Here is a 26,590-nt window from a genome sequence, read left to right on the forward strand (position 1 = left end):
CAAACAGAAACTCGTTTCATCAGTTCGGTTCAGCTGATCCAGGATCACATCCCCGGGAGCAAAAGCCCGGGTTTTAAAGCCTGCATCTGTCAAAGATGGGACGATCTGTCGCCAAGATTGCCAACCGCCCAATGAATGTCTTGAAAACCTGCAAAACTTGGTTCTCGTTCCTGCGTCACCGCCTATCAAAGGTCGACTTGAACGAGGAAATGCCCCGTCTGGGCGGGTCTTTATCACTCGGACGAAACCAGTTTGACAGGTTTAGCTTTGGTGGTGGAGTAAATCCAGGGGGTTCGTTACGAGATTTCGAGGTGGATCGTAATCAGGTTTATCAGGGCTCGGCGATACCGGGCGGCAATTGAGTTTGGAAGATTTGTATCGTCATTGAGAGGATGTATGAGTTGTGGTTATATAGAGCATGGAAGGTGAGCTCAGACTGAATCATATATCATTCATTCATATTAGACAAGTCCAACATCTGGGTATCGTCATATCCTATCTACAGCAGATATCTGTACGTCGGCGCATTATCACCAAGCTCAGTCTTTTCCTCCTCCGACAGCTCCTCCTGTGGCGGGTTACGATCCCTCCTCTTGTTCTCGGTAAACACCACGATGCCATATGTGATGCATGCGATAATCGACAAGACAGTAAAGGCAATGGAGATGGAATAACCGGGAATAAACTTGGGCGCATCCTTCTTGAGGAAAGCAAACACGGCGATGATACCACCAATGTTGCCGAATCCAACCTGCCATGCGCTTCCGATCGATCTTCGTCTGTGACCGCCAAGGTTCATGTTGAACCAGCATACAATGATGGGCATGGCCGTGTATGCGCCCATGGCGACGAGGAAGAGCGCTGCGTACTGCACCTTGGTGTTGTCGTGCACGCCAAGCAAGATAGCAAAGCCCGAGATGGCGACGAGGATAGCAAAGATGGCAAACGCCGCGCGGTGTCGGAGCTTGTCCGAGATGAAGGCGATCACCATGGAGAAGCCGAATGCGACGGCCCACGGGGGAACACTGTGAAGCTGAGTCTGCACAGGGCTGTAGCCGTACGTCTTGATGATGCCAGGCGCAAAGTAGGCGTAACCGTAAGCGGGAACGATGAGACCAAAGTACATGAATCCTCCGAGGATGATCTTGTAGTCCTTGAGGATGTTGAGAACATCGCCAAAGGTCGTCTTGCGCTCAGCGCCAGAGCTTCCCTGGTCGGCCTTGAGTCTCGCGGTAACATAGTCCCTCTCCTCGGGTGTCAACCACTTGGCTTCTTCGGGAAAATCAGGCAGGAGGAAGTAGAAGAAGAAGCTGGCAAAGACGGTCAGGGCGCCCTCGAGGATAAAGATCCATCGCCAGCCGGCATAACCCCTCATGCCGCTCATCTTGCCGATGGCTGCAGCGAGAAGACCACCGAATGCGCCAGCGAGGGTAGTGCTGTTGAAGAAGAAGGAGTATCGGCGCTGGGCTTCGTGACGTCGGTACCACATGCCGATGAGGTAGAAGGCTAAATGATGTAAGTCAAAAGTCTAAAAATGAATGCGCTCAGCTTGACATACCTCCAGGGAACATGCCCGTCTCAAAGAGACCAAGGAAGAAGCGCGTCGCAATCAGACCGCTGTAGTTCTGGACCAGGCCCTGCAGGAGGGTGGTGAGACCAAACAGGAACATGTTGAGGCTCAGCCAGACGTGGGGCTTGAAGCGCTTGAGCAGAATGTTTGAAGGGATCTCGAAGAGAATGTACGGCACGAAGAAGACGACGAGGGCGTTGTTGTACTGGGTCTTTTCGAGCCCAAGCTCGACCGAGAGATCATAGACGTCGGCGTTGGCGATGTTGACGCGGTCTACCACTGGTTAGCTGCGCAATGATTGTGAAATGAAGCGATCAACATACCCAGAAAGGCGAGCAGGTACATGATGCAGAGGAAGGGAATGACATGGAGATCAATCTTGGCCATGAGCTTGCGATCAGTGGTGCTAGAAGGGCAGACGAGCTCGGCGCCGTCAGTGGTTCCTCCATTGCGCTCGGGGTCAAAAGACACGGGCGAGTCAGTGCCCGAGGGCTTTTCCTCGCCGACGACAGCCATTGCTTGTCCTTTTGGAAGGCTTCTTTTCGGCAATTGGCGAGTTGGAGAGGGTGAAAAGAGAGAGGGATCGACGGAGGGTAAAGGTGAAGCTTTTAGAGGGGAGAGTAAGAGGGGATCGGCAACATATTTATTGCAAAACCCTGTTCATGTCTCGGAGTCAGTCCGCCGTTGGTTACACTTGGTGCACGAGTCACACATTCTTCTTCACTCTCATCCTCTCGTCTCTCGTTGGTAATATCCCATCGCCCTGTGGATACAACCAGATTCCGTCTCACGGAGCCGAGGTCGGGGGAGGGATCCTTTGTCGAGTGCAACCTAAACTATTGCCTCCTCATGCCTCGATTGGGATTGGACAGTCCCCGCAAAGCAATGGAGCCCTCGTGGTCTCTTTAACCTTGACTCTTTGCGGGACCCGTGGGGAAGAAAAGTTTGATTTGGGCAATAGTACGGAGTTGGTTGTGGAGGAAGTTGACCGATGTCGCTCATTAAATTTGAAGGATTCTTTTCTTTTCGTCTTTGAGTCAGCCTGGAGACTGATAAGGATATCATCTTGGGCCTTTTACTACGCTGTATTACTCTTGACATTTGAAGCAAAAGACAAGATCCTTGTTATGAGACAAAGGGTGTGGTTGTTTTTCTGGTGTCGGCCAAAATCTCTGCCAAGGTGGGATCGACGCCACAGCCGAGGTGCCGTCTTGGGCGTCATCTTGGGCAAAGGCGGCTCTGCTTCCCCTCTTCTTCTCCAATTCATGCCAAGATGTTTAACTCATGAACAAGCAGCATCTTTGCTATTAACAATCACGACTTGATACCTTTTCCCTGTCATGAGTAGATGTTTCATCCATCAATTCACCATGAATGTTCCATCATCACAGTACGGATCATCATTCAAGGACATCCATGCAACATTCCCATGCCCGTCTCCAAAAAGCCACAAAATGCAGCCTCCTGTTTGGCGCCCGCTTTGACACTCTACCACGTTCAAAAGAGGAAGCTCATCAAGAAAAGCAGCATCACAGGGACGATCTTCCTCTCAGACCCCACGGGGAAATGATGCTCCCATGGTCGGTCCGCGGAAGCCAACTACGGGACTTTTTTTGCTTCGTCGGTCCGGATCAATGGACCGAGGATCGTCATTGTTTGCAGAATGCCGGGATCAATTCCGTCTTTTCCAGGTGCCTGGGCACGATCATTGCTATCAGATCGCACTCTCAGAAACAAGACCCTGGGAGCATCACTTTGTACGCCAGATACCGTAACGACAATACACGTAGTTCAGCGGCTCCTATTCTCCAAGCAAAATGAAACCTCTGCTTCTCTATTGCTTATGAAGCAATTGAATTGATGGCACCTCCACATCATGCGATATGATATCATGCTGTGCGGAGAGCCCACCTCTAAACTCCGGCCTTTATCTCCATGAAACAACATCACCAACACCCTCAATCACCTACAATCATGGCAGCTTCGGGACACAACAAGTACGGCCCGGGATACAATCAGGTCAGGCATCACGAATGGAGGACCGCTGAAAACAGCAGCAACCATCTGCTGCCCAAGCTGCTGTCCATGGCCAAGGACAATCCCAATCTCAAGCTTTTGGATGTCGGCGCAGGCTCTGGCACCATCTCGACGTCGCTGGCGAGATATATACCAGATGGGCATGTCACCGCCACTGACATATCCGATGAGATTCTCGTCCGTGCGAAAGAGTTTGCTGATTCTCAAGGTGTCACCAACATCGAGTTCAAGCGCGCAGACGTCTTTGAGCTGCCCTTTTCCGACTCGACATTTGACGTGACGCATGCGCACCAGGTCCTCTGTCACTTAGATACCCCAACTGAAGCCATTCAAGAGATGATTCGAGTGACAAAGCCTGGGGGTGTGGTTTCCCTGCGGGAGAGCGACATGCACATGTGGTGTTTCTGGCCGGAGATCCCGGGTCTGCTCAAATTCCATGAGAATCAGATCAGAGTGCTAGTAGCAAATGGCGGACAGGATAAAGGAGGTCGCCAACTTGTATCATGGGCATTAAAGGCCGGAGCAGCTCGTCAAGACATCACGGCGAGCTTCGGCACGTGGTGCTACAGCGACCCCGAGGATAGAAGAGTCTGGGGTGAGTGCTTCTACTCAAGGCTATCGTGGCATTTCACTGACGTTTACCAGCTGGATCTATGAGGGAACGCTTGATTGGGGGTCACACGCGCCGTAAATCTCTGGAGCTAGGTATCTCTACAGAGAGTGAACTTGACGAGATGGCACAGGCTTGGCAGGACTGGGCCGACACGGATGATGCGACATTTGGTTTGGTGAATGGCCAAGTATTGATAGAGAAGAAGTAGTTCAAAAGTGTCAATCGAGGAAATTATTTTGCGAGTATCAACCTTCAATATTTAGCAATCTTTAGCGCACAGCTCGTCATCTTCCATATTCCACAGCCCTCCTGATCTCAACAGGGCTTACCAACCCAACCCAGTATGTCCCTGAGTCCAATCTATCACCACTCACTCATTAATATTCTGTATACCTGCAAATCCTCCTGATTCGCCAAATGCTTGCAACCGAGCCAGATCAACCAGTTCCTCACACAACCACTCGAGCACAGGCTTCAATCCCCCTCGACCCAATCGACTTGGCAATCTTGCAAAGAGGTGCCCAAGCTCCCATAATAGCGGTGACCCCAGTGCAAAGAATCATAGGACCATACTTGGTAGCATATCCCATAGCGTCACCTGTCGAAATGGAGCTTCCTGCAGAGACAAGGGCACCGCTGACAGGGCCAGCGACAACAAACCCAAGACCCCGGCCACCAAGAAGCATCCCAAATACCAGCGACGTATTAATCGTTGCATCATCTCCTTTAATTTCCTGCAGGGCTCCTGACCATGTCGAGCTGAAGCCCCCAGCGAAGAAGCCGTAGAGGATCACGAACAGCACCATAGTGCTGAGGTGGCGGCTTAGACCCCAGAGGAGGAAGACCGGAAGTGCACTTCCCAGGGATGATACCAAAATTACTTTGGCTGCAGAAATCTTGTCGCCCAGCATTCCGTGCATCAAAGATCCGGGCACGGAAGCAAGTGAAAACAGAGCCATCAAGATAGGCCCCGTGACTGACGAGAATCCGATCGCCTTGGCGTAGCTGGCCAGGTATGTGCTCGGCATCAAATATCCCAAAGACTGCACGATAATGCCAATCTGAACCATCCAGAACGACCCGAATCCAAGGAAGGCAAAACTAATCGGTCGCGGCCGTGAGTCGCGGCTCAAATCGACTCGAGGCTTCAGGAAGAAGAGTGTCGGAAGAGTCATTGCGACAGATGCGACTGTCCAAGATAGCAAGGTCGCCTTGAGTCCAAATCTTTGTAGTAAAGCGCTGAAGAGGAAGGGCATGGCGACACCAACGGAGGACTTTCCTGCCCACATGACGCCGTATGCGAAGCCTTTTCGTTCGACGAACCATTCGTCCATGTAGAGGGAGATTGGACTGAAGAGAAGACTGCATCCGATGGCGTATAGAACTCCCTGCGTAGCGATAAGTCCTGAAACATCCTTGACGAATGCCGAGGTCGTCAAGCTAACGATGGTAACGAAGAGTCCGAGCGGACCGAACCACTTTCGAAGACGAGGATACCGGTTGAGAGCGATAAAGGCCAAGGGCATCATGAGGTACATGATTCCGGTCTGGGAGGCACCGATGGATGCAATTCCGCTTGGTGAAGTACCAAGGTTTCCGTGGGAAGTGTAGTATTCTTGAAAGATTCCAAACGAGACTGAGTATCCTGTCACGATCTCGTGTTAGCTTGAACAATGATTCCTTGACGGGTAGGCATACCCCAAATGGGTGCTTGTGCTATCGTACAACAAGCAAGAGCGACATAGGCTCCACGGCCTCGATCTGTAGGTGGCAACGCGTCGATAGTCGTAGATCCCTCCTCTGGCCTCGTCTCGTCCCCGCCAGAGCGTGCGACTTGAAGTTCGTGAGAAGTTGCAGACTCCATGGTCGTTTAAGTTGTGTTGAATGTCCACAGATGTAAATCTTGAAATCGTTTCCCTCTTATAAAGAGATGAAATCAATAAATGACTCAGGATTGACGAATGCCCTCGGTGAAGAGATTTATTTCCTCTTTTGGCTGCTCCAAGTGATCTAAAGATGTCATGGTCCGTCGAAGGGCGCCCAATCAGGTCCACCATGATTCCGACATCGCAGCACATTTGAAGTATTCATGGTCAGTCAGCAATAGGACCCTTCAAAAATTGAAATTATAGTCAAGTTGACAGCAAGTAATAAACGCACAATATTGTGTCCCTTGGTTTCCTCAAGCAATTGTCTTCGTCGCTTGCCAGTCTGGCCTTGGACATTCCGGAATCCACCATCGACGTTCTTTAATCAGATCGGGACAGCCCCAGTAATAAGCATGTGCAGAGGGCTTTCAACATTGCTTAAAGAGCCAAGTTAGAACATCGGAAACATAGGTAGAAAAGTTTTGTTTATTAAACCCAAAAAGAACCGTCAACGCCACCCTCGTACGCCTGTTGTCTTATCCCATCCCTACCCGTCTCTCCTTTCCCTGTTCCTCCCTGTCTGAGGAATTAGGTTCTGAGCAACCTTCTTATCGTTGCCTAATCCCAACGCGACGCGGCCCATGTTCCTTGCGAAACTCCCCCGGATAATCTTCCCAAGTGGCCGAGCCGTCGCCCGCGTGCTCGGATCCAGTATACGGGTTGTAGAGGCGTGGCTTGCGCCCCTGGGGCTGGTCCTCATATCTCCCAGCACCGTAAGCCAGCCTCGGGCCCATCATGGGAGGAGTGTACTTCTCCTTGGACTGAAAGCAACCCATGATGATAGAAATGAAGAAAATGGTCTGGAGAGGCGAATTCTTGAGTCGTGCGGATGCGTGTGTGTGTATGTGTGTGCGTCTGAGCACGACAAAAATATCATCAGTATGTGAACTGGGTATGGGCAAGATTTGGATACTCACAGTAGTGTTGTGGTTTCGTTGGTTAATCTAGGAGTAGTCTTTGGGTATACTTTGAATATGTAGAGATGAAGAGAGGATGAGGGGAGATTCCAAACATTGAGAAGTCGATGGGATTTATATAGAGATCTGAAAGACTGGATGCAGGAGCAAGTGTCAAATCTGTCAAGCAGGAAACTTTCGACATGCTTGACGGGAAAGGCGTTTAGAAGGTGAGAAGCTGCCATGCTGAAGTTAAGAATACGAGCAGGAAGTGGCCATGACATTACGGAAGCCGCTACGATAAACTCTCCAGTTTGATAACTAAGGTAGGCAGTTGCGTGGGAGTTGTGTGGCTTTGAAACCCAATCGATTAAAAACTCGATGCCAGTTGAAACTCAACGTCCATTGAAACCTAATGCTCATTGAAACATAATATCTATTAACAACTAATGTCGTTTCCCCACACTAGTTAGTGATAATGTTTTAGGTTCCTATCATTCATGACTCGGCAGCACAATTCGGCATTGAGCTTGAGGTAGGCAGGTAGGGAAGGATGTCAGATGAGAGATGAGAGGAATGAAGAATCTTGGAAGTCTACAATACCCCACCGGTTTTTATAATTCAAAAGGAAACGATTTGAAGGAATAAAGGACCCGTGTTTTGCAATCAAGATTTTAAATATAGATAATGGACAGTTGTGCCGTATAGATTGAGGCTCAACAAATCAAACTACGCGGAGCTGAGGCTACAAAACATCTATGGATCATTCAAGTTCTAAATGACCTAGGAATTTGTCTTTACATCAGTCACCAGGCGTTTTAATGACCGGCACTTATCGAACCGGGTATCGAGCATCGTTGGCTCTCTTTTCACCTGTGCTGTTGATCTCAAGATGCTCTCTCTGGCCCAGGCTAAGCTACCCTACAGAGTTGAGGAGAAATTCGACTACGCACTCAAGTCAAATCAATGCAATTGAAGCCAAGAAATCTTTCATCTGTTGTATCTCAATCCTCTCAAAGATTCAATTTAGATAAAACTTGGGCATCTCAGAGAATTACGCTGATTCAGTGGCCGGGATGTTCTCATATATTCAAACATGATCATCGTCTGGAATCTAGATCGAAATCAGACCCGGTAAAGCCACGTAGTTGCTACGCCCTGAAGCCCTGCCTAGAGCCCAAATGTGTAGACGTGGACGGCCCAGGCCACACGATTGAGCGCGTCGAGCGTGTCAGTGATGAATTGGACATTTGGCCATGATGTCGCGTAGACGCGTTACCTGACGTGATTAAAAAGTGTTGATTACGTTTTTGACCGTCATGGCCGAGGTCATCCGCTGACTGTGTGATAAGGGTGTAGGTGTATGGGCGTGGTTCAGAGTCCCATGATGCCCATGCCTGCCTATCATGAGTGGGGAGGTTATCACGACGGCTTCAATGACGTAATAGAACACATCCCCCCTCAACACCGGCCATTCTCCCGTTGAAGGGACAGATCATTTCAAAAATAAATCCGAAATTCGGTCCTGATCTGGAAAATTCGAAATTGGTCCGAATTTATCATTGGACAGGAACTCGCCCAAACTGACCAAATCCCGACGGGCATCCCCCATTTTCAATAATGGAAAGTCGACCAGGTGACAGATTTATCATTGGCTCTAGATGCCATTTTGACAGATCAGCCGTATCCACACCTTCGTCTACTTATACCCCATCGATTTCCTGCTGTCCTGGCTTTCTTCTGGTTTGCACTTCACACTAACATCATCGCAGTACGATCTCGCAAAGCTAACCAACGATCACGTACACGATACCGTTGTGAGTATTCCCCTTGGTGATCCAGGCTGATGTGGCAAGAAGTCTTGCCCATGTTTTATTCATTCTTGTTCATTCGCTGATGATGTTTCTGTCGCATCTAGACGCATACGCATACCGTCATACGCAAACGCTCACGTTCACGTTCACGCACACGCAAACGCATACGCACGACTTCAGAACTCGCTTCCATTTAATCATTTTCTTCATCTCACGAGTATGTTGACTCAAATATCTACTATATTTTGCTATTTACTGACTCCAAAGCTCCGATACCGCCGATTATCGTCATCATGGGCTGCATTTGCTCTAAGGATTCGAAGACCTCGTCTGCCGTCCGCGTCGACAACGATCCGGGGCTTGTTTCTGGTGCCGGAAGGTACTCGGAGCAGGTTCCTGGCTGGAAGCCACGATACTACAACCCCTTTACCGGGTCCGAACACGCGAGCGATGATTCGGCCACCTAGGAAGGGTATCCGGGGGAGTTTGGTGGGCTTCCACGACGCGTCCCGAGCGGCAACGACAAGCGAGCGCCACGTCCCGTCAAGATCAAACGAGCGCCGAAGCGAGTCTCCGTTTCCCATGTCAAATGGAAGGACCCGATCGATGAACGATTCGAGTATTCGGTCCCCGGTCGAAAGCCCAGGCACGACAACCCGCAAACCAGTAGCAAGAGCGCGAGCGACGACTCAACTATTGGCGACAATCCTCCGAGGGAGTACGCTGGACTTCCAGGACCCATACCGAACGACAAGGACCGACCGCCGCGACCCGTCAGGATCAAGCCTCGACCGCGACGATCGACCTTGTGGAGTGTGAGATGGAGTAGTGTGAAGTGAGGCAAGAAGGCTGCCGAGAAGCGTGGTTCCCTCGATGCCGACGCGTAGACGACCGACCGACCGACTGACGGAGACGAGGAATGGCTGGGGGAGGCGTGGATGAGTACTGTGCTGGGTTAGTGTTCTATATTGATGCTTGATCATGTTAACGTCCCAGCTGACACCATCACAGCGGGGTGGATGCTAATGTACTAACGTAGGTAGGGAATGGGGATTGCGCGGAGGGTGGCCTTTGGCGCGGATAGGGGATGAGGGGGGTAAGTTCCATCCCTGGTGATCTGTCCACATATACATACTGACAGTGAGTTTCAGGTATGGGGGCATGGATGATGGAGTCTAGGTACGTGAGGGGAGAGGTGGAGGTTTGCTTTCTATAGCGTTGTTTTCCATAGCGTTGTTTCCTATAGCGTTTTGTTTTTCTTGTATCTAGCGTTTGGTTTTTAGGTAGATAGAGGATGGGCAGCGTTGATAGGGGGAGGGGACGGTCGTTTGAATAGGGAGGGAAGGAGGAGGATTGGGAGCGTTGATGTCTACTGACTTTCTAGCGTTGCTTTACTAACCAGCGTTGCTTTTTGTTTTTTGTTTTGGACTTTGGATGCTGCTAACGAGACGGGTTCTGGTCAGGTTTCAAGGCATAAGGGTGGGTTAGTGGGCTTCCTTCGTTTTCCCTCCTTCGTTTTCCCTCCTTCGTCCGATTTCGAGTCGATCCCAAAGGTATGTTTGAAGAATTTTGTTTTACGATCCCACAGCATTGCGTTCCTGTCTCTCGTTTCGCCCATCACTGTTCGTCTCTCGTTTTTACCAAACGCCGTTCCTCCCTTCGCTCTCGTTCTACCGATCGTCGTTCCTTTGTTCGCCTTCGTTTACCTCCCAGAGTTGCTTTCCCGGCCTTCGTTTTCTAACTATTTTCTTCACGATGGGATGCCTAGTTGTGCAGATTATGCTAACGGGTGCTTGGATAGGTGAAAAAAGGATCAAGGGTGGGTTAGTGGGATTCTTTTTTTCTACGTCAGTTTGTGTTTGGAACCGGAGTGAAAAAAGGTATGATACGTAGGAGTGACTGTAGTATGGGTACTTGACTGATCAAACTCCAACACCAACCACGCTGCCGAACGGACGACGATGCGGCATCCGAGCCCAAAGGCAATCCGATTGAGTGATAGACCGTGAAAGAGACCCCCTTGTGATTTTGTGATAGAAGACGGCGATCGAAGGTGTACCAGCCTAACCCGTCGTACATTCTTGCCGTGAGTGCGTGTCGACCGACAAGAATGTTCCTATCTGACAAGAGGACAAAGATGTCGAGAGGCTGGAGCCCCCTTAGCAAAGCAGGTAAGAATGTAGTATCTGAAAGGACTCGGGAACATAATGACACACGTTTGTTGACCGTCTTGGGTGGTGTGGAATTGGCCTTGTCTGTTGGCGGGCATGGAAACGATATCGCCTTAAGCACAATCGGACCGAGACAGCGTGCGGAGTCGATATAAGGGAGCCTTGAATATGGCGTGAGGGGAATTCAAATCCATATGATAGATCGTCTTAAACCGATAAGCGTCTTGCCCAAGTCGTCGTGTGAGAAGAAGGCCAGCGAGGTAGGGAGTGGGGGAGGACGGCGATGGATGGGGATAGCTATGTTGGGGACTCGGTGGAGATAGATGACAAGGATTCACTTTGTTCTGAGAGGAAGCTTGGATGGACAGGTCGCGGAAAGGGGGTTGATGGAGGAGAGCGAAGGGGTCTCAGCAGCCTAGGGACAACATTTGCGCAAGCCTGTAGCCGTAGACAGAGCAGGATCTAGGACACTTCAAAGTGGATGGGCAGAGAATTTTCAGCTGTCGTAATTCCTTTCGTTGCTCTCTTCAGCTCCCCTTTGTCATTTTAACAAGATGTGCTCGTCCACACTTTATTCTCACCACGCAGCTCCCTGGGAACTACCCATTCAAACACCCTCGGGCAAGACGATCAGCTGCGAAGCCAAAGAATAAGAGATTATAGTAAGGGATTCAGATACAAAGGCTGTCGAAGTTCCGACTGACGACCCAATAGCCATGGATGTCAAAAAGCAGGCGAATCAACACGGCAACAGACGGATGCTCAACATTTACCCAGTCTCTGGAAATCTATAAAAGCTCACGGCTCTTCCTCCGGGGGACACGCATCTCTCTACCGGGCTCTCTTGGTTCTCCCCTCTTCCACCATCGGAACGTTGTTGATCTGAAGAACCACCTGAGTCTTGGCTCCGTCTGTGTGAGCGGAAGGATCTTCCCCATTCGGCCACCTCCATCCTGGGGTGGGGTGGAACTGACGCAAGACCAAAGAAGCCGAGCTATCTCCTCACTAGCTGCAGGACAAAAGCCTCGGAAATCGGAAACTTGTTTACAGTGGATGGCCCATTTTGGGATAATCTCGCCGATTTCTTCCTCCCCCCAATCCCCCACTCTTGCCTCTTTGGAACACCTGCCCGGAGGCATCACACCCCGGACATTGGACGACGGCACATGCCCCAGGAAACGACCTGCGGGATCGGGTTTCTTACCGTCTATTACCGCCCGTCACTTGTACCGTCCATCGAATGCAACCCACGATGCGGGGAAGGAGAGGGAAGAGTGGCTGATGGAAGACGCGGGGTTGCTTGGCATCGACTCGTCAACATGACCGAGCGGAGTTTTGTAAATCTTATTTGAACCCCGGGTTTTCCGTGTTTTGAGGGGAGATCAAGTTTACTTGGTATTCATTTTTAAAAAGATTATTTTTGTTACATCTCAAAGCAAAATGGCTACTCAGACGATGAAGGCTGTCAACTACCAGGGCCCTTTCAAGGTCAAGGTTGAGGAGATTGAGCTACCTAAGCTGCAGCATCCCGACGATGTCATTGTCAAGGTTACCACTGTGAGTTTTACCTTTGTCCTTCTGTTCTCGATGAATTGACAGCTAATTCATTCAAGGCCGCCATTTGCGGTTCCGACTTGCAGTATGTGGAATGCGATCCAACATTGGACTATACTTACACCTACATAGCATGTACGAGGGCCGAACAGCAGCAGAGCCCGGCATCACATTCGGTACGACCCATTGTGGCCATCTAATGTCTCAGTCGCTAACCCACACAGGCCATGAGAATATGGGCATCGTCGAGCAGCTCGGCGAGGGTGTCACCCTGCTGAAGAAGGGCGACCGAGTCGTTATGCCCTTCAATGTCGCCGACGGCCGCTGCCGTAACTGCGAGGAGGGTCGGACTGCCTTTTGCACCGGCGTCAACCCCGGCTTTGCCGGAGGCGCTTATGGTTACGTCGCCATGGGTCCTTACCGAGGTGGCCAGGCTCAGTACATCCGAGTCCCTTATGCTGATTTCAATGCCTTGAAGCTCCCTGCTGGCAAGGAGCATGAGGCCGACTTTATCCTGCTTGCTGGTGAGTTCGCATTCTTGCATATGCCATTCATGTGCTGACCATCTCTGTAGACATCTTTCCCACCGGTATGGCCTCTTTCTACAACCCCTCCTTTTGATCACATCTAACCAGACCAGGCTGGCACGGTGTGGAGATCTCTGGCTTTCAGCCCGGCGAGAGCGTCGCAGTCTTTGGCGCTGGCCCTGTCGGCCTCATGGCCGCCTACTCTGCCGTCCTCCGCGGTGCGTCGCGCGTCTTTGTCGTCGACCGCGTTCCCGAGCGTCTTCAGGCTGCTGAGAAGATTGGCTGCACACCGATTGACTTCACCAAGGGTGATGCAGTTGACTTGATCATCCAGAGCAACGGTGGAGAGGAGGTTGATCGATCGGTGGATGCTGTTGGATATCAGGCTGTCGGCAAGAGCGGCAATACTGAACAGCCCAATATTGTGCTTGAGAACATGATCCGCGTGACGAGGGCTTGCGGTGGTCTCGGTATTCCAGGACTCTACGTCCCCAGGTAAGTCATCTTGTCTGCTGTCATCACAACAGGTGGCTAACAAGGTCAAGCGATCCTGGTGCTTCAGACGAGGCCTCTGCCAAGGGCATGATTAGCCTAAGCTTTGGCAAGCTCTTCGAGAAGGTCGGTATTCCCAATGTCCTCATCTATTATACAACTAACCCTCCAGTAGGGCCTCTCCCTTGGAACTGGCCAGTGCAATGTCAAGTCTTACAACCGCTACCTGCGTGACCTGATCATCGCTGGCCGAGCTAAGCCTAGCTTCGTTGTATCACACGAGATCAACATTGATGACGCCGAAGTGGCGTATGAAAAGTTTGATAAGCGTATTGATGGGTACACCAAGGTGCTCATCCACCCCAATGGTGGCTTCTAAGGTGTGTTTCGGGGTAGGTGTCGAGGTGTTTAGCGCGGCGCGTGGATGAAGAATGAAAAACGGGTCGGTCAGGCGGTTGAGGAGTTGAATATGAGCGACGATATGAGTCTAGCTTTTCAGAATGATTGACGAAAAAAGGATGAAACTTTATAGGAGGTTTCCTGGGTGACCAAGTTGTGTATTCCGAAAACCGTTGAGCCTGCTTTGTGTTAGCCTTCTGTCAAGACGATATAGTTCATGAAATGGATCTTGGCATATGTAGAAAGTATCTTATCGGGTCACGCGTGTTCTGCTTTCCAGAGTCCCGACCTCATTGTCCATGTTATTCGCCAGTTGTTCAGACCTCGAGACCCAACAAGCTGGGAAACAAAGACGAGAGACTTCCGCACAAGACTTCAAAGTTGTGTTGATGTTGTTCTAGACATCTGATCGCAGACAAAACGCTGCCTTGGTGATAGTAAAAGGTAGCGGTAGTCGATCTCCAGCTTCAAGAGCATCAATCGATAACCCCTCGAGCATTTCTGGCATGAAAGCCAAGGCGGTTTTGACGAAGCTGGCTCGGTCTGTTCTTCTTCATGACCATTGCTCACCTAATTGGAACTGGACCTGAGAGACTTTGACGAAAAGGGGTGGCAAGCAATGTGCCATGCCTTGGTTTGAAATTGTTCACCACATTCCACCAACATCTTAGGACTTCACGTGAAGGCATGATGCGCGACCGTTTTTCGCTTGTTATCGGTTCGTCATTGCTTATCGGGCTGTGCATTGTTGCTGCCCATTGTTGTTCTCATCACGCTATTGTCGACCTTAACGGGGCTATTGTTGTTCTTGTTGTCCCGTTTATTGACCATATCGGGGGATTTATCGCACTGACCTGATGACCCGGATGGGTAAAATAAAGTAGCGGCTCGACTGCTGCATTGTTCGTCAAGCTTTTCGTTTGCATCTCGCAAGTCATCACGCGCAACGACACGTTCGAGGGAATCTGAAGCTTCTGGCGATCATCCTTTCCCAACAAACGCTTATGCCTGAATAGAAATCAACCCGAACGCTCCCGCCGCAGCAACCAAACGCGCTCCTCGATTTGAAATTTCCCTCAGGTATAAAGCTGGCTGGTACCGTCCTTTGATTCTTCTTCTCTTCTTCCCCATCGGACATCTGGCTCGCATAGGGGTTCTTCCTGGACCGTACTGGCACGCTCGGTCTCTCGACTGCCAAGCGATCTCATCACCTCAAGAGCGCTCTGTCTCATTCATCCTGCTACGCTTTCATCTCATCATTTTCCCCCTTCGACTGCCGTCCCGACTGCCCTCCTGCAGCGACTGAAAGGATCTTCGTCGACCTTAATGCCCTCCCTCATCGGATCCGACGAGCTTGCGTATCTGTCTAGCCGCCTTCAGAGTCTGGCTCCCGGTGCTACTTAGCCGTAGTGCTTCTCTCGACCCAAACCCCTGGCTTCTGAACCATCGCCGTCATGTTCCCTGCTAAGGCATCCCTCGTGTTGCAACCATGGACGTTGGACCAGGCCCTAGGCGACGCCCTGGCTTTCAAGCCCACCTGGCGCAAGCCAAAAAAGCCAAAGGTATTCCTTCCTCGAGCTATTCGCCCTGGGGAGCCTCTGGAGTCTCTTAACAGCGGCCGTCGCCATGTCGTTATTGTCATGGACAGCAACGGGTACAACGCTGTTATCAAACTGCCGCGACAAGGGACAAACCCGTTCCTCAAAACGGAGGGTCAAATTCAAAAGATCGTCAGACAAAGATTCCTCCAATACAACTGCGAGATCCGCATCCCGAGGATCATCTATTACGACGATCGTTGGCACCCAAAGGACTGCCTGGGAGCACCGCGCGGGCTGTTTCATGCACACAACGCATTATGTATGGAACGGATTCCTTCCCTATCCTCACGAGCCCGATCACTTCTGGTAGAGAAGCTCATACCTGAAAACGAGCGACAGGCCGTCCGGGCCAACCCGTTGAACAAAAAACTACTCGCGCGAGTATATCTGGGCAAGAGCGATTATGTCAATTCCACTCGACGTCTGTACCAGAACGCAGAAACCTTCACTCTCTGTGACGTGGTCATGAGCGTTCAAGACATGTCTGACATTGGACTGGATCTTGACAGGATCGCTGGTGAGATGGGGAGAGCCCTGGCCATTATCCATTGGTCCGCGATACTTGACGGCCGAGGGGTCGAGTTCGTACTGGGCTCGACAGAAAGGGGTCAGAATGCCCTATGGATGCACGATTTCGACCATTGCAGCTTTATTGGCTTGGATATTGCCGGAGTCTAGAAGGCTTTTCGTGCTTTTCGACTCAACGCTCCTTTTTTGCCCCGACAGACGGTATCTAGTCCTCGCGGCCAGCAGAATCTGGATATCTTTGTATATCACTACCAAAGGACGTCCGATACGATTCTGCGGAAGAAAAAGGCTTCCGTCCAGAGGCTTCCATCCATGTTTATCCAACTCGTGGAAACCGGACAGTTGGCCACATCATGTTAAGAAATGACTCTGAGCAGACCAATATTCCAGACTCGCAACAATGCCACCCCATCGCCGTCGGAACCGAACCTCCTCCTCCTCGACCGGCCCAGGCCTCCCCCTCTACAATGTGCCAGCTCCCGCACCCCCTACTCCCGCGCCACCAGCTCCCACTGCCCCCCCTGCGCCGAGCCCGAATGTGGCTCCTGGCTCGCTGCCGCTGACCCTAATTCAACAAATGGTTGATATTCTCTATGCTATGGCTGGGCTAAGGCCTCTTAGCACCGATCCTCGCATTGTTTAGCAATAAGCATCTTCTTTAAGTTTTTAAACATTTACCCATATTAACCAAGTATAGATTGAGAAGGATTAGTGGTGAGATGGACTTGAGCACAATAACCAGCACTAGCATCTGCTGTGGCTATCCGCATCAGGGACATCAAGCACCGCGCTTAGATCGAGACGCTCGTTGTCGCGACACGCACTGAGGACAAGGAACTCCCTGATGGCCAGAGGCCCAGCCAGCACCCATCCTGCCGAAAGTTCAAAGAGTGCTCTGGACAAGTCTTCCAAACATCACCTCAACCTGCCGTCTCTACATCAACAGCTGCGCTAGAGTTCGAAGAATTCTCTTACTGGTGATGATGTTTCTGACACTGAACGCCTTGCGTTACGGACATTTCCCCCCTGAAGGAGGAAGAGCCTTAGTTCGGCTATTACATCGGTGGTCTCAAGAAAACTCCCTTCGACGACTCCAACCCCGAAGCAACTCAGTACAGGACCGCACTCGAGTGCCCTCCTAATACGCTGACCCTACCAGAGCCAAACATTAAAGCTGCTCTGAACCGCCTAAAGCTCATAAGAAAGACGGCAGCAACGATAAGCTACCAGGTTTACCAGCGCGTGCTTTATGCATGGATCGCACTTTGGACAAGCAAAGCATGAAAGTGGTATATTGGCAGAGTTTTTCTTTTGCTTGGGTGGTTTTTCGGTTGTACTTTTGTGTTTTATGTTTTTTCCTAGAGTGGTGTGGATAATCGAGTCTTTGAAGTGTATCAATTCTGTGCTTTGCATGAACACCCGTGAACAAGACATCACTCGAATCAATAACTAGCAACTAATGACCTTGATCACCAAGAGCCTCACCGATCCTTTCCATGAACATGCCCCAAAAGTGAGACATTTCGGACAGGCACATGTGTTCTGTCATCACCGCCTTGGTTCATGGTGACCTCGGGCATTCAATGAGACATGTTGTATCCCTTGCGTGTCTCAGGCCCATGCTCATCCCAATGACGGCGCACACCGCTCTATTTTTGACTCAAACAGGAATCTAGAGGATTCGCCGCTATTCATCTCAAGGTTGCCACCATTCTTTGCCGAGATCGAGCCGCTAGATTCCATGTTCTAGTGGCCTGACAATCATTGCATATCGAATTCCAACTGTGCATCAATGTTTAAGGCGGTTTCAAAGTGTAATCACGTGAAAAAAGCAGATGCAGGGTCAATTCAAGGTATTTCATTGAATGTCTAATGCGGCTGCAGATATGCGTCATGCTGCAGGCATGCTCAATTGTGCTGAGGCTTGTGTGCTATGTCCAAGTGCGCACCTTCATCCCTCCCCTTCTTTGGGTATTAGTCGTTAAAAAATGAATGTCATGGAGATCGTAGATCATATCCGTCCGTCGTCACGGTCTAGTCATGGATGAAGAGTGTTGTCGTTTCCCAAAAAAGTATGCCCAGATCCAACGCCTTGTACTTGCTCTGCAAGATTAAAAAAGTGATGCCCAAAAATCATGATGAAGAAGAGAAAAAGAAGATCTTTGCGAGGTTGAGTGCAGGCTTCCCTTACAGGACGGCGCTGATCTCGAGGATGGGGGCCTTGAAGGTGGTCTTCTCGCAGGTGATCTTCTTGTTGGAGTAGGTCTTGGAGCCACTGTTGTAGTTGGGGTTCTTCCAGTTCTTCTCCTTGCACTCGAGCTTGACGTTGGTGTTACCCTTGGCCTCGAAGCGGCCTCCCTCCTTGAGGCAGCTCCAGGACTGGACGATGGAGAGCTTGCCCGACTTGCGGTCAAAGGTGAAGGAGGCGGCGTCGCCCTTGAGGGGAACGTCGCAGTTGTAGTCGGTGCTGCCGTAGAAGAAGTCGTTGGGCTTATCAGAGGTGGCAGTGCACTTGGCCTTGTAGTTGAGGACCTTGTTCTCGAGGAGGAAGCTCACGCTGCCGCTGGCGGTCTGCTTCTTGGGGGTGGTCTTTGTGATTGTGGCGTGAAAGTCAAAGTCGTTGACGGTCCACTCGGTGACCTTGGTGCCCCTTGCCATGCAAGACTCGCTCTCGGCGCGGGAGGTGAGAGAGACTGTGGGGAGGGCCATGGCAGAGGTGGCCAGGACGAGGAGAGTGGTGAAGAACTGCATTTTGGTGGTGACGTGTGAGAATTGTGAGGAGAAGAGTGTTGTTGGGTTGTTTATAAGGTTGAGAAGGGCGAGGAGGTTGGTTATTTATGTGTCCGAGAGAGAGACTGGGCTGAGTGGGGTTGCTGAGGAGATGTTGATCTTTTGTCTTGGGGTGTAGATCGATGATGATGTTGTTGGTGATGAAGGTATAAGAATGTGTCGACAACGGCGGGCCGTCCCTTCTTTATACTCGAATCTAGACCGATAACTCGTTCAACATGTCGTTGACTGCATTCACAGCATTCTCCAGCTACAGAGCCAGAGAATGGAGTGTCAAGTGACGTAGCACACATCTCGTATTCCCGCAATCCGCGGGAAGCTTGGGCTCCAAATCCGGGACCCAGGCCCGTAAGTGGGGCCGTTGACTGCCTGCTGGCCCTCTCAGCTCGGCAGTGAGCAGGGCACACATCCCAAAATAGGACCCCAGCCAAGGGTAAAATAGCAGGGGTTGGTTGTTGGATGGCGAAAAGAATATGCATGACATTTAGTTTCCCTGTCCAACAAGATGCTCATACCACGTTGTATTCTTTTTTGGGACAGAGAAAAGATGCTGGCATTGGTTAGACGCACAGTGTTAATTCTCACTGTATTACCTTGCTGGAATCCCATACCGAATAGCAAATATCGACACCCGAAATAGCCCAACCGCTTAGACCGAAGCCTCTGTATTCCAGCGACCAACTGCCCCGCCCGAAGTGACCAATCCACACTGTAGATTCGTCCTTCCAAAAAGAACAACTCATCAGTCTCTGCCTCTCCGTCCTTGACCTGCATCCAACAGTTTTCCTCTCAAGATGCAGGCATCAGTAGCATTCCGTCTTGTCCTCGGCTATTGTTGTCAACCAAGACGGATTCCCACAGCCTCTTCCTGAGTTATGCTCACGGGTCAATGCCGCTCCGTCTCCGCTTGCCGCGTGCATCATGGTTGGACCAGCACATCAGCTATCCAAGCTGGGGCCTCATGTCCATCACCACCGACGGGACCTTTTTTCAACTCGGCGACACCACGATGGACTATCGACGGTGAAGTGGATCGGATCACCTGAAATTCTCCGTCCCGCCCTGTCCTCCCCGCACGCTACTGTCCCCTGGGGGGCTGGCCAAGGCGGCACGTCGGAGGATCGACCACTACACTTGGCACGAACGACCGTCGGCCGACGCTTGCGTCCAACACTTCAAACTCTCCGGCAGGCGGGACAGTCGACATCAGGCGGTCGATGCATGGGAGTTTCTAGCATTGCCACCATGTCGGTCAAGAAGACGGTACACCACCCGTGAAGCCATTGGTGATGCAGTGAAACCAACAAAGAGGAATGATTACACAGCTGCTGGGGCGGCGACGCCTACATGCATGCAAGTCTACTCTACCGCATGCACCGTTTTTTTCGGGCCACCGGTAGCACCATTAAATTAATTGCCTCGTGGCCAGGTGATCCTCGGCTGGACCGTGTCTCGCCCTGGCAGATTGGTTCTGGACTCTGGCGCACGGGAAGAAGGGTCGAGGAATATTGAGGAGGCTGGGGGGCCTTCCATGCAGCGACTTGCCCACATTCTACATACAGTTACAGCTACAGCTACCGTGCGTCGCGCATCTGAGAGGATCCCGGCCACATCTCGCAAGTCCCATCTTTGGGCGATCGACGAGTCCACTCTTCCGCATAAACGAGGGTGCAAACCGAACGATTTCACCTGCCCGTAGGGTCTTCTGAGCTCTCATTGAACACTGAAGAAGGAGTAGGAAGCTCAGCCTTTGTTTCAGCTTTTCTTGCTGCTGACCCAACAGACGTCATGCTTCGGGGTCGGCCGAGCCGGGACAATCGCAGCGATTGACTTGTTCTTCTCAGGCGTACGAGCCACTTCACATGGTGGCGTATCACAATGCCGAGACAAACGACGTCTATTTTGGATACTCCTCCGTCAAGGTCACCGCCTGCAATCGACTTCAGCAAACAGCAAACGCATATCCGGGAGAGCGGTCTGCGAGCGGCCGGCTGCCTGCTTGCTTGCTCAATGACACGGCCGCCATGGGCGATGGCATTGGCCGTCAGTGGACCTATCGACTCTGTGTCACCCCGCGAGCCCGCAGGGTCTGTCCCCGCTGCCGGTCGTAAATCACTTGCATCGTCGTGCTATGTTGCTAAACCTGGCATCGAACCATGTCCGCAGCTCTCGTCAGAATCACTTGCCGGAGCAACAGGCCAAGAGTTCCCTGGTGGAGTTTGCTGTTGGTCTCTTTGTGGTATCGATGGCCCTTTTGCGAGCGCACTTTTGTGAATGCTGTCAAATCCTCGCAGATCCTCCACCTGCCGCAGCGGAGCCACGTCTATGTGTAACATCAGCCTCACCGCGGGAGGATAAGGTCCTCGTACCGGGTGGACCTCCCGGCTGGTGAGGTCGGGAATGGCTTGTAAGTTACCGATGCCGGAGCCCATGACAACATGCCTGATGCCGCTGCTAACGCAGGTCAAGTGGTCTTTGTACCATGGGAACTCGGTGGTGTGCCTCACCGAAAGTCAGGTACCCGGCGGTGACTGACCTTGATGCCTATGCAGTGAACACCTGCAGTAGATCAAGATTGACGACGTCAGTGTCGGTGTGTAGTATCACAACTCGTCTACGGATGATGGCATCAAAACCCTCGCCAATATTATATTTAGTGACAAGGTGATTCTGGCCAGCCAAGCACTGTCGTAATTGTCATCTTTGAGAATCTATTCGCTTCTATTGCAAACATGCCTCGAAACGGCAATCGGTTCGGCTTGCTGCGTGTCGAGTACAGACCCAACAGATGACGTTTTCCGAGGTCCAAGTTTTGTAGACTTGACGAGTACGTTGCGTCCGATTCTGATTGTTTGCAGAGTTCCGGGCCTTTTATATATCATGTTTAACATGGCGATTTGCCACGTCCTGTTGGACGTGACTCGCCTCGGGGACAGCAAGTTGCAACTGTGTGCCGCAACACCTTCGCACTTGAGCTACTTTCTTGATTGCTGTTTGTTTCTTGGGTACAGCTTAGGAGAACATGGTGCCATATGACGAGCACATGCTACCCTTGATGGTACGAAGCTGCCACGTGGGATAGTCAAAGAATCATTCCGTCAAGCAGAGTTGTAGGTATCAACATCCGGGAGCACAATAATAGGAAAATGCCATTCTTACAACACCTCGCCAGGCTCAATCGACCACATCCTCTCACGTGCTCTTGCCCACTATGAAAACCTCGAGTACGCTCCTGACTCCCCAGTAGTTGGGGCAAGGGTAATAAGTCAGTGCATCGAGAAGCTTCTCTTTGTGAGTTGAAGACAAGCTGCTAGCGTACTTCCATCCTCTCCTAGTCTTCTCTGGCGAACATGCTGGGATCTGAATGATGCCAGGCGTTCTGATGTCATTCTCTTCGGGTCATCGCTGACCCTCCACGTTGCGGGGATCAGGATCGCGAGCAAGACTTTGACGATTTGAGTCTGCAGCTCGGGCATTGAGACTGTGGTGTTCTTTTTGTTGAACTTGCCCTCAGCTATCCTGTCACCGAGGTATTTGACCGAGTTATCGTCACCCCAAAGCACTTGTTTCATGAACTTGGTTGTCGCGGTCGTCAAGATAAGCGAGAGATCGCCGAGAGTGCCGGCAACCTTGGCCGAGTCTGACAGTCTCTTGCTGTTGGATGTCAGAGTGATGCAATCTTACTATGAATTGACGATACTCTACCTGTTTTGAGCATTCTTGGTAGTTGTTGCTACCCAAGATGCCGAGTTGGCAATGAGATGCTTCAGATCATCCGCAGGGGGGTGCGCCGTCTCGTAGTACTGTGAAACTTCAGCAACAGAGAGATACCTATTCTACCACATTATTTGTGTAAAACGTACCCTTATTGAACTGGGTCGAATTGCCTACCTAACTTGCGGTACAAATATCTCTATCAATAACTCTAATTTTGGCTGTATCCCGTTCTCGGCCAGTGGGACTGCCATGTAGCTACAGCGCAGCAGATGTGAGCATAGACTTGACTACTTGCAAGACAATGCTTGCTTACCGGATGCAACGAGTTGAGAGAAGTGAAGATGAAATACCCAGCAGGCCCTGCATCTTGGGGTCTGGAGGACTTTTCGACTTGCCCACACCCGTTTACGCTGCGAAACCTCGGCACAATCGAAGCTCTCCGGCCCGTCCAGCGGCATCAATGCGGATCTGCTAAATGCACTTGGATACTCATTCGCATCTAGGCTCTTACAGTCCCTCTCCTTCAACCAATCCTGGACCATGTCCCTCCAGGCGCAAGGGGCCTATAGCTTGTTCCACTGCTCAGCAGGTTCCATGAATAATTTGATTGGGGCCTTGTTTGGTCATCCACGCTCCCGGTAGAAGTGTGACATGATTCAATCAGATGATTCTGGCAACATGTCAATTTCTTGTGGAGATTAAATACATTCTGGCGCGTCACAGGACGCAAAACCCCAAGACAAAGGTTCCGAGAACTACTAAAAAGGCCGTCGAGTGCGATAGAACATTTGCCGCATCCTCCTCGGCTGACTCGGGATACAGGAAGCTGCATGACTCTGGGCCATGGAGGTTCTCTTCATCTGGCCAAGACTGGTTGGTTGGACATGAAGCAGTCTCGAGCATCTTGGCGGTAACGAGTGACTCCAATTTGGACCCGGTATCAATCTTACACGGGTCTCCAGATCCCTCCTGGTCAGTCAACACCACGCAGCTGTTCGAGTATCGATATCTCTTGACATCCTCAGGGGTTATCTTATTCTCCAAGAATCTAAGATGCAGGACTTCGAGAGGACACGGCTTTCCAGGGTTTGCGGCCATGTTGGGTAAAGAACCACTTGGGGAGCTGGAAAAGTTCATGTGGCCGACTCTCGAGAAGCTTTTACCATACTCTTCAGGATCACAGTCATCAGAGACCTCCAATCGCCAATCAAATAACCATTCCGTAGAAGTCGAGTTGGCAAGCAGGTCTGTACCGACAATAAAGTAATACGGCTCTTCAGCCAATTCGAGTTGGCCCTCGGTGAAGAAGGTCTTCTCCGGAAGCTCGCCCGAGGCCATGGGCCGGTCGTCGACATGGATGGGCCCGCTGTGGTTGCCCTCGAGCCCCCACGTGAATCTGAACTGGTAAGGCCAGGCCTCGGCCGCCCCGGTGATGGCAAAGACAACGGGGAAGGGGTAGACCGGACGGTATGTCTCGTTGGGCCGTGGGAAGACGAGGTTCACCCCGAGATCAAAGGGAAACTCTGATGATTCCCCCTTCTGCATGCCAAGGGAGGCAATCGGCCCAAAAGATGCCCTGCTCGTGGCTGTCAGAAGAATCAAAGTCAGATTAGGTAGAGCCTGATGCACCACTAAGGGGGAGACACTTACAAGAGGACGCTAGAGAACTTCATTTACCGCGTTTTTCTTGACTCAATTGTATTCGCATCTAGGGATAGGCTCCTCAAATCGGTGTGGAGAATCTGGGGTCGGATGATGTAGGTGAAAAAAAAGAGAGTGCAGGACGGTGACTTTATCTGCATTCCCATCCGGGACCTGCGTACGCTAGGGGTTTCGGGCCGGGCCATGTCACGATGTTGGTCCAGGGTTTTGATGAAGTGGTCTGCGGCGTAGGGCTTGGCTATTTTAACCACCGCCCAATTGGATATCGGAAATAAAACGGCATGATAGATGACCAGATGGAGAGTCCATCTACTTTGATGTAGCTTTGACATGGGGCTGCAGGAAGCGAGGAACAGGCCGAACACCCGGGGCCAAGAAGAGCATGCATACGGCTTGGCATGGCATGGTTGGGACCTGGTGATCAAATGCTCGAACCAGCAGACCAAGATACTACTTTCCAGATACATGACAGTAAATTTTGAAGTGCCGCTTTGCTTCCAGTGGTTCGTTACCTGCTCTGTCTGGCTGTAGTTGAAATGAACTCGTGGTGTTGCCATCTGATGAGCGCAAATGATGGGATGAGCGTTGCCCAAGCGACTACGCAACTCTGGTTGGCGGGAACTCGCAGTGTAACTTTGCTACTAGCTTCTTTGACCTCACTTGAGCGATCCAGGAGAGAGAAATGACTGCAAGAGCCTGTAGGCGGGCCATTAGGTATGCGTTGGGGTTTAGCCTTCTATTCTAGGAATTGTTAATATTTGGCCATTTCTTTTGACTGCCTATTTGGAGATCTAATGAGTGTACTGTCCTCGAAGCCATTGTGATCCTTAGGCATACTTCGAGATCCCTTCCCAATTTGAGTCTGTCAACTCAAAGTTGTCGATAAGATTCTTTTCATTAACAGTATTTCGTAACGATTACAAGCCGAACCTCACCTGGCCACTCTGTAAATCGTACCTAGAAACCCAAATTCGCTGTCAGCACCTAATCTTGCTCCGCCACTTGGGAGACGTAACAACCTCCTTTGGGAGACTGGGGGTAAGAGAACTTGGGGTGTCTCGGGGGCCTAAAAACCCCGAAGTTGACTTATACTGGGGGCTTCACTTTATACCCTGGAAGTGTTCAGCGACATCTTTTAGATTTCATAAAAATCATACTAGCAAATGGCTAATGCATGGCAGCTATTCCACAAAGTCAGAGGTGACTGGAGGATACACCATCAATCCCCGACTCCCAATCACCTACTTTAAGGCAGCCTCTTTCCTTCTCTTGTGGCCTGACCTACAAGAGAATTGGTAGTATCATCAGCATATCTCTTGTAAGCAATGATGTACCGCTCGTCAGCGCTCCATGTTTCCTTGACGCTCTTGCGATCAAGGATGGCATCGCTCCACTTTCTCCATCTCGCCCAGGTACCCTCATCATCTCCACCACCAGACTGAGGAATTCCGTGTCCGCCATTCTTGTAGTGATCGATCAGGAACAGGCGTTTAACCCAAGGCGCCAGGCAAATATCCACGAGACTCAAGTTGTCGCCCAAGAACCAGGGTCCTTTGGCATCCATTTCCTTGACTAAGGTTTTAATGTGGCCATGGAGCTCCTCTCGTGCTTGATCCAGACTGTAGGGCTTTTCAGGAGTGTGCTGGAGCAGCTTGTAGAAAGCAGGGATGATTCGTGAGCTGATGTGATCGATCCAGAGTCTGCATCGTGCCCTCTCATAAGGATCAGAGGGGAGCAGCCGCGGACCGTAGGTGGCCTCATCTGCATAAGCCTCGTCCAGGTACTCGCAAACGATGTTGCTCTCAAACAAGGGCTTCTGCACCTCGCCTTTGGTGCCGACGGGTACAGCCAGAGTTGGTACAAGACCACGAGGGTTCATTGCGAGGAAGGATGCCTCCTTCTTGTACGGGTTGATCTCGATGTATTGATGCGGTACGTTTTTCTCGTGCAGGGTGATCCATGATCGCTGCACAAAAGGGCAGAACCAGCCGCCGTAGAGCTTCAGCGGGTGCTCTTCTGAGTGACGGGCAGCGAACTCGGCCGCAGCCCCCGAGGGCTCAGCGGGGAGCGAGGTATCAACGTTGGTCATGGTGCGCTTAAAAGTTTGGCTTGAGAGGATCAAAGGTCTTGAAGACGGAAAAAGTCTTGGGCGGACCAAGGTGTAGAATAGCATGAAGAGTTGGTCAACTCGAGGTTGGATGAATGACGTGAGTATGCGGCGGCGGGTGCAGAGTGCGGAGAAAGGGACATCCGATCAAGGTGCATAACATATTCAGTTACTGGAAACGGAT

General features: G+C 51.1%; 8 protein-coding genes across 8 annotated transcripts; 2 read left to right on the forward strand and 6 right to left on the reverse strand.

Moving 5' to 3' along the window:
• Positions 1–499: 499 nt before the first annotated feature.
• NECHADRAFT_81458 (uncharacterized protein) lies at positions 500–2,086 on the reverse strand (the record flags this gene model as incomplete). The annotated part of the gene is made up of 3 exons (XM_003045018.1): positions 500–1,506; positions 1,559–1,843; positions 1,894–2,086. 3 exons carry the CDS (start codon positions 2,084–2,086, stop codon positions 500–502), a joined length of 1,485 nt encoding a protein of 494 aa, XP_003045064.1.
• Positions 2,087–3,544: 1,458 nt separating this feature from the next.
• On the forward strand, positions 3,545–4,428 carry NECHADRAFT_43209 (uncharacterized protein; the record flags this gene model as incomplete). Its single annotated transcript, XM_003044620.1, has 2 exons — positions 3,545–4,227; positions 4,266–4,428. 2 exons carry the CDS (start codon positions 3,545–3,547, stop codon positions 4,426–4,428), a joined length of 846 nt encoding a protein of 281 aa, XP_003044666.1.
• Positions 4,429–4,669: 241 nt separating this feature from the next.
• NECHADRAFT_94279 (uncharacterized protein) lies at positions 4,670–6,084 on the reverse strand (the record flags this gene model as incomplete). Its single annotated transcript, XM_003045019.1, has 3 exons — positions 4,670–5,865; positions 5,919–6,015; positions 6,055–6,084. The coding sequence occupies 3 exons, from the start codon at positions 6,082–6,084 to the stop codon at positions 4,670–4,672; spliced, it is 1,323 nt and encodes a 440-aa protein (XP_003045065.1).
• A 6,385-nt stretch (positions 6,085–12,469) lies between these two features.
• NECHADRAFT_42983 (uncharacterized protein) lies at positions 12,470–13,981 on the forward strand (the record flags this gene model as incomplete). The annotated part of the gene is made up of 8 exons (XM_003044621.1): positions 12,470–12,586; positions 12,643–12,668; positions 12,716–12,759; positions 12,808–13,107; positions 13,158–13,172; positions 13,224–13,605; positions 13,656–13,728; positions 13,778–13,981. The coding sequence occupies 8 exons, from the start codon at positions 12,470–12,472 to the stop codon at positions 13,979–13,981; spliced, it is 1,161 nt and encodes a 386-aa protein (XP_003044667.1).
• Positions 13,982–18,317: 4,336 nt separating this feature from the next.
• NECHADRAFT_42877 (uncharacterized protein) lies at positions 18,318–18,839 on the reverse strand (the record flags this gene model as incomplete). Its single annotated transcript, XM_003045020.1, has 1 exon — positions 18,318–18,839. The coding sequence occupies one exon, from the start codon at positions 18,837–18,839 to the stop codon at positions 18,318–18,320; it is 522 nt and encodes a 173-aa protein (XP_003045066.1).
• Positions 18,840–22,186: 3,347 nt separating this feature from the next.
• NECHADRAFT_81462 (uncharacterized protein) lies at positions 22,187–23,003 on the reverse strand (the record flags this gene model as incomplete). The annotated part of the gene is made up of 4 exons (XM_003045021.1): positions 22,187–22,574; positions 22,626–22,751; positions 22,812–22,892; positions 22,951–23,003. The coding sequence occupies 4 exons, from the start codon at positions 23,001–23,003 to the stop codon at positions 22,187–22,189; spliced, it is 648 nt and encodes a 215-aa protein (XP_003045067.1).
• Positions 23,004–23,354: 351 nt separating this feature from the next.
• On the reverse strand, positions 23,355–24,345 carry NECHADRAFT_81463 (uncharacterized protein; the record flags this gene model as incomplete). Its single annotated transcript, XM_003045022.1, has 2 exons — positions 23,355–24,223; positions 24,315–24,345. The coding sequence occupies 2 exons, from the start codon at positions 24,343–24,345 to the stop codon at positions 23,355–23,357; spliced, it is 900 nt and encodes a 299-aa protein (XP_003045068.1).
• Positions 24,346–25,545: 1,200 nt separating this feature from the next.
• On the reverse strand, positions 25,546–26,388 carry NECHADRAFT_43145 (uncharacterized protein; the record flags this gene model as incomplete). Its single annotated transcript, XM_003045023.1, has 1 exon — positions 25,546–26,388. The coding sequence occupies one exon, from the start codon at positions 26,386–26,388 to the stop codon at positions 25,546–25,548; it is 843 nt and encodes a 280-aa protein (XP_003045069.1).
• Positions 26,389–26,590: the final 202 nt, after the last annotated feature.

The sequence above is a fragment of the Fusarium vanettenii genome (assembly GCF_000151355.1).
Source record: "Fusarium vanettenii 77-13-4 chromosome 6 genomic scaffold NECHAsca_20_chr6_4_0, whole genome shotgun sequence".
NCBI lineage: Eukaryota > Fungi > Ascomycota > Sordariomycetes > Hypocreales > Nectriaceae > Fusarium > Fusarium vanettenii.